Source organism: Quercus suber, unplaced genomic scaffold, assembly GCF_002906115.3.
Source record: "Quercus suber isolate HL8 unplaced genomic scaffold, Cork oak 2.0 scaffold_305, whole genome shotgun sequence".
Taxonomy (NCBI): domain Eukaryota; kingdom Viridiplantae; phylum Streptophyta; class Magnoliopsida; order Fagales; family Fagaceae; genus Quercus; species Quercus suber.
Window position 1 is genome coordinate 556,986 of NW_027069761.1, and position 7,049 is coordinate 564,034.

The 7,049-nt window shown below is 30.5% G+C and overlaps 1 protein-coding gene across 3 annotated transcripts; it reads left to right on the forward strand.

The window, feature by feature from the left end:
- Positions 1-237: 237 nt before the first annotated feature.
- Positions 238-6,274, forward strand: LOC111997248 (uncharacterized). Of its 3 annotated transcripts, XM_024029319.2 has the most exons (7): positions 238-442; positions 606-780; positions 3,006-3,571; positions 4,056-4,248; positions 4,349-4,413; positions 4,510-4,720; positions 5,894-6,274. In XM_024029319.2, exons 2-7 carry the CDS (start codon positions 634-636, stop codon positions 6,257-6,259), a joined length of 1,548 nt encoding a protein of 515 aa, XP_023885087.1. In that variant the 5' UTR covers positions 238-442; positions 606-633; the 3' UTR covers positions 6,260-6,274. The 3 variants fall into 3 exon arrangements, with proteins under 3 accessions (XP_023885087.1, XP_023885086.1, XP_023885091.1); XM_024029318.2 differs by having other exon boundaries at positions 238-780; XM_024029323.2 differs by having other exon boundaries at positions 243-780; positions 5,897-6,274.
- The last annotated feature ends 775 nt before the right edge of the window (positions 6,275-7,049 follow it).

The following is a 7,049-nucleotide window of genomic DNA, read 5'->3' on the forward strand; positions in this document are numbered from 1 at the left end:
TATCCAACGAATATGCAATGTGAATTCCGCCAATTAGCTAGCTTGTTAGTTGAAAAGTAAAGTAACATTGCTTTGAGCCCTTCAATTAGGGGCAACTCAACACTGAAAAAGACTAAACTGCCTGCAAGGATGTTCAACTACCTAACGAGCTGTGAGGGATAATTTTGGACTAGCAAGTGATATAAACACTTGCAATGGAATGTGCTGGACCTGCCAATCTTGTCCCCACTTAGGCTGCGGCTCAAAAGAGTTATTATATTGATCGAAACTTCCAAGGGATATTATCATGTGAAAGACAGATAGAGAGGAGTTTCACTTTTATTCTCAAATCGCGCAAAACATGTGGGTATAAGAAAGAGAAAAGACATACAACTGAGGGTAGTTCTGGATGAGAGTAATTCTGTGGATGCTTCAATAATTTTCATCCCCTGTTTTGTCCACGGTAATTTTGGATTAGATTAGACTCTATATGGTGAAGGTAGTAGCTAGGCACGAAAATTTCCGAAAGCCTTTTTCAAAAAAGAAAATTCCGATGGTCCAGCAGACCAACTATACCAATAGGTAACACAGTCAGCAGTTTATAAGGCAAGGCTCTTGTTTTGCAGGTTTTTAAAGAGGGCCAACGAAAGCACCATGAGAAGAAATAATGAGAAACAAACTCGATATGTTCCACATCACAGAGTAACTTGTTGGCGACCAGTGAAGAAGAAAGTTTCAACAGCTAGCGTGGTCTTCTTCCTCCTTGTCAGTGCTTTGGTATTTCTAGGCTGGATTGATATTGTAAGTCTTTATTCTTATATATTCTTTAATCCTTACTGTATTTTGTCATCAGCCTTATAGCAACTGAACTTACACACAGACTACAGAGTCGACCTACCATTCTATTTGGGTAACAAAAACTTGTAATGGAATTACAAAAAAGTTTGTTAAGTCAATCGCTTTTTCCTTAAGAAGCCTACAATATTGCTTTTGCAAATCCTTCTTTATAAATCATAAATTTATTTTTCTTCTTGCTATTGTTTTTTGGGGTATTTTCATCTTGTATTGCCTACATGCTACAATCCTGGTGCTTATTTTCTTCATCTAAAAACAAATTCCATTAAAGTTTCCAAACCCCAAGATCCTAAAATTTTATATTTGAGACTTTATTCCCACAAAAACCTCGAATCCAATCTCCGAATTTACGAAAAATACAAAATTTTTCAAAGAAATTAATCTTGAAGTTGGAATTTTTTATCAAATTAGGGTGTTTTTTTTTTTTTTTTTCAAGTTGGAATTTTTTATCAAATTAGGGTGTTTTTTTTTTTTTTTTTTTCGCTTTGAATTCGTCTACTAAAATTTTAGATTAACTGATAGTATTCTCGTTTAATGCATGGATTAATTAAAAATATATATGTAAAAGAAAGAAAACATTTTGCTAATATTATTGAATTTAGTGCCTAGGTTTTAATATGATAAGATCAATTATAAAATAAATAAATATCTTTAATTTTTAATTTCTTGAAATTTTTGGTAGTAGAGTTTTAGTTGAAATAGAATTTCAATTGAGTAGTGATTGGAGTACTACAAGTTTTATTACATTAAGTTTACAAATTAATACGGCATCAATCATAAAGAGACATTTCAAATATTCATTTTAAGGTGATTGAAAGTTTGAAACCCACTAATCACATTTATTGCTACATTAGTTTGTAAGTTTTATATAGTAAAACTTGTTGTACCTTTAGCATTTTTCATTTCAATTTATTGGAACTTGAATAAACTATCACATTATCAATTCATGAGGTTTAGGGGGGTATTTCATGGGTAAAGAGAACCATGACTTCTAAAACTTAATCTTTATTAGAGTTTGAATTTGGTAAGGATGGGTGTAAAACTCATATTTTACACCATTCAATAAGAGATTGATATATTATCTTTTTACTTAAAACTCAATACACCCTACCATATTTAATAAAATCTCAATAAATTCTCAATTTGATTAGATTTTCAAATTGATATTAGAATTGATTGGCGGTTGTGCTTATTTCTTAATATGTGATAAGATGATGCAATATGTTGAGATTGAACAGTATTTTTACCACATTCTTATAAAATTTAAACTCTTTTTACTATATGATATAATATGAGATATATAACATATCATGTGTTGGGAAACTTACTCCCTAATTAGGTCATCTTCTGGGTTCAAGCCTATTCAATGGGCTTGCATTGTCATATGTTGAAAGTGATATACTCCCCTTGCAAAAATTAAAAATTTTCCAACCCTTAGACCACAGCCCAATAGCCCTGCGTGTGCTATACGCTCTCATCCTTGTCAGTTGTCTTTCACAGCACTGCTTGATCTTTTTTTTAGATAATGATCGAAGCAGTAGGTAAGGGTCATTCAGCCAAAAAAAAAGTGGTCGGTAAGGGTCATTCAGCCAAAAAGAAGTAGTCAATAAAGGGTCATGATTTCTATTACTTTTTGATAATTTGATTGTTTAGCGGAGGAAATGTTTAACGATAGATTTTTCTGTTAAAAATACCAAAAGATATTAATTATTTAAATTACAGAACTCTTAGGCCTTAGCATGATTTTTAATACTAATATTTTACTTTAATTGCTAACAAATTGTGTACTTACATGGTACACCTGCCCAAAAAAAGAGTTTAGATAGTTAATAATTGCATGATTAATAGTAATCACAATAATAATTTATTTTTTTTATTTTATATTTTTATATAAAATAAAATTTTACTCTAGTTTAATCTAAGTGTATAAGTGGATAAAATTCTTTCTTAAAGATTTAAAGTCCGACTCTTATCTTCCACACCTCACAAATATTTATATTTGTGGAGTGATCATTGCAACAAATGCAGTGATATAAATTGTTAATTCATTAATATTTTTTATATTGTTGATGTCATGTTAATCATATTCATTGTTACCTTAGTTTATAATATTTAATTATAAAATTACCAATAAATTTAGAATTTTATCATATTTATATATGCTTTTGCAGTCTATATATTCAGGTACTTCTAGTTCTAGCAGTGACAAGCCAATCCAAAGAACAACAGGAAAATCACCAAAAGAGCAAGAATTCCCACTGAAATGCACAAAAGGAAACAAAAACCAGACCTGCCCAAAAAACTACTACCCCACAACAACACACAATCCTGACCGTCCAATATCATCATCAAACAAAACATGCCCGTCATACTTCCGTTGGATCCACGAAGATCTACGGCACTGGAAGCACACAGGAATCACGAGAAAAATGGTGGAGCGGGCCCGCAATACCGCGCATTTCAGGCTTGTGATCGTGAACGGTAAGGCGTACGTAGAAAAATATAGGGAGTCGATACAGACAAGAGACATGTTCAGCTTATGGGGCATTTTGCAGCTGCTAAGGTTGTACCCTGGGAGATTGCCTGACTTGGAACTCATGTTTGATTGTGATGATCGCCCTGTTGTCCCATCTAAGGACTTTCGGGGCCCAAATGCGGGCCCACCTCCATTGTTTCGTTACTGTTCAGATTGGTCGAGTTTGGATATTGTGTTCCCTGATTGGTCTTTTTGGGGCTGGTATGTAAATCAATCATGCTTTCATTTCTATTTATGTGTGATTTATTTTGCGTCAGTTGCAATAGTTTTTGGTAGCATATTTGTATAGTCTTTATCAACAGAGATAATTTTATTCTAAATATGTGATAAAAGAATTAAAAATTAATTTATTAAAAAAAATCAAAAAAGTATTTGCTGATTATGTAACAGATCTTATTTTAAAAAAAAAAAAAAAAAAGAATTACATTTTGTTAGGTTATCAGTAATTTAAATAAAATTTCATAATAGTATTAGTTAATTTTTATTTAAATTCTGGTTATGTAACAGATCTTATTTTTAAAATAATGTTTATGAAATTAAAATAAAGTGTTTAGATTAGATTCCTTAAATTGAATTGGAGCTGAAAAATTGAATTTGTAAAAAAGTATTTGCTATTGTTGTGAAAAGATTTAAGAGGGCAATTTTTGGGGAGAAATTTTACATAGGTTTGACTTAATTTTGTTAGGGCCGAGATCAATATAAAGCCATGGAAAAGTGTGTTGGAGGACATAAAACAAGGCAACAAAAGAACCAAATGGAAGGATAGAGTACCCTATGCTTATTGGAGAGGGAATCCAAGTGTGGCTCCAACTAGAAATGACCTTTTGAAGTGCAATGTCTCAGACAAAGATGACTGGAACACTCACCTATATATACAGGTTAATATACATTCTTCTCATTTACTCACAGATGCTGATCATTCTCCTACAAATATATGTTGCAAAAAAAAATTTCTTGTATGATGTGCTGTAATTTCAGGACTGGGTGCAAGAATCTGAACAAGGTTACAAACAATCAAATTTAGAAGACCAATGCACTCACAGGTAGTTATAAAAACAAGACCAAAGAACTATTTTATTTCCATTTTAACTATTCTCTTTTTTCCTCTTTTTAATTGAGAAAAGTGTGATTTCTGTCAGATATAAGATTTATATAGAGGGATGGGCATGGTCAGTAAGTGAGAAGTATATTTTAGCATGTGACTCAGTGACATTGCTCATAAGGCCTCATTATTATGATTTCTTCATTAGAGGCATGGTGCCATTGGAGCACTATTGGCCCATTAGGGACAATAGCAAGTGCACCTCTCTTAAGTTTGCTGTGGAATGGGGCAACAATCACACACAAAAGGTCTCTCTCTCTCTCTCTCTCTCTCAAAATGCTTTCACTAATTAAGGGGTTTGCATCCACCAATCCATGGACCAATCTAACCCAACGATTTGAATTGTTTTTTATGGGTTGATAACTTGATTTGTTTTCTTTTTCTTTTTACAAACTCGAGTTGTGTGGGATTCATGTTGAAAAAATTTCCAACCTAAGTAACCTATCTAACCTACACTATTAAATTTTATTTTTAAATGTAAATATGTAATTTGAAATTGATCGTTTGATTTATTTTGGATTATGAGCTTAGATTAAGTTTATTACTTTAATTTATTTTTCTATTTTGGGACTTAGGTTGAAAACATTGGAATATTAGTCATAATTATAAAAGTTACAATTATTTATTAAATAATGGAGTTGCATAGATGAATGAAACATTATTATTATTTTATTAGCTCAACAAAATGGTGCAAACTCAACCACCCACAAGTTGGGTTGAGATTTATCAACTCCAGCAAGTTGGTTAGATTGAAAAATTAATAAGTAGGTTCTAATTAACTAAATTGGTAAAGTATCTGATGATTGTATAAGAAATCTAGAATTCAATCACAGCATACACCAAAAACTAATTGGTGTATTGGTTTAATAATAAAGAGTTATTATCAAGAACGGATGCTATAGGTTGAAACTCTCTAAAAAAAAGAAAAAGAAAAATCAACGATGATATATATAAAATCAAAATTATTTGACTTTTTGATGACTAATGTATATATTTTTAATAGAATTTTATTTTTATTTCATGTTTAAACCTTTTATTAATCTTAGCGCATTATATTAATATGTAATTCTATATACAAATGCAATAAATGCATAGTGATAGAATATAAAGTTCTATAATGAATACAAATTCTCTATACTACTTTTTGTGTTCCAATTTTTTATTTTCTGCCAATCATAACTTGTCATGAATTTGTTTGTCTTTCCTTATAAAATAGCCAAAGCTTAACATGGAAAAAAAAAAAAATTCAAATACATGGCAATTTCTGATTAGTTGAACTCGAAAAGTGGAATAGAAGATTTGTATACTCATATTTTTACCTTTTAAGTTTTCGAAAATGCTGTCACTGTTTCACTAATTTAAATTCATGTTAACAAAATCGTTTATTATATTTTCAATTGTTATGATTTTTATAAACTTAGCAGGCTCAAGCCATAGGAGAGGCCGCAAGCAACTTCATACAGGAGGATCTAAAGATGGACTATGTATATGACTACATGTTTCATTTGTTAAATGAATATGCAAAGCTCTTGAAGTTCAAACCATCTGTACCCCAAGGAGCGGTGGAGCTATGTTCAGAAACGATGGCTTGCCCTGCTAAGGGTACATGGGAGAAATTCATGGTTGAGTCCATGGTTAAGTCTCCTAGTGATTTAACCCCATGCACCTTGCCTCCTCCTTATGATCCTTCGTCACTACGAGGTTTTCTCAAGAGAAAGGATAAATCCATAAAGCAAGTGGAAATGTGGGAAAATCAGTATTGGAAAAATCTAAACAAGAAGCAATAAATACCTTTTTTTTTTTTTTTTGGTGTTTCAGCCTACATTAAATGTTAGGATTATTTTAATAAAGAAAAAATCAAGGAAATCAATACCGTACCGGAGGCTGTACTGGTTTGGCTAGCGGTATGATATATTTCGGGTACCGGTTAATACCGGTGTACCGTTTCGGGTTTACTGCATTATATATAAATATTATATATTTAAATTAATTTATTTAATAAAAGGGTAAAGTCTTAAAAAAAAAAAAAAAAAGCCAAATCCCTTTTCTCTCTTTTTTTTTAAATTTTAAATTATACACACACACACACAATATATATATATATATATATATATATATATATATAATGAGAAACCATTACATATTTTAGAATTAAATAGTTTAAAAATGTATAAACTAATACCGTGTATAATTTGAACATCTTCTAAAATGTACAATTTAAAGTGTTTAATTGTGATTTTTTTTTTAGTTGTATATGTGCATATGGACGGGATTACACACTAGTTGAATTAATTAGAATTCATGTCAAAAATTTTCATATACATTAATACAATCATAATAAATGTCTATTACTCCATCATAATTATTAAAGTTTATATTTATATACTAAATTAAAGAGAAGAAAATAATTTTTTTAAAACAAATTATATTATTAAATTTTTTTTATGCATTGACACTTTGTTGACTTAATATATAATAAACCGAATAACACTAGTTAAAAGTGAAGAAATAGTTTTTCAGATTCTAAATTTGATTTCAATTGGAATCAATTTTGCACCATGTGTCCATCTAATTTTT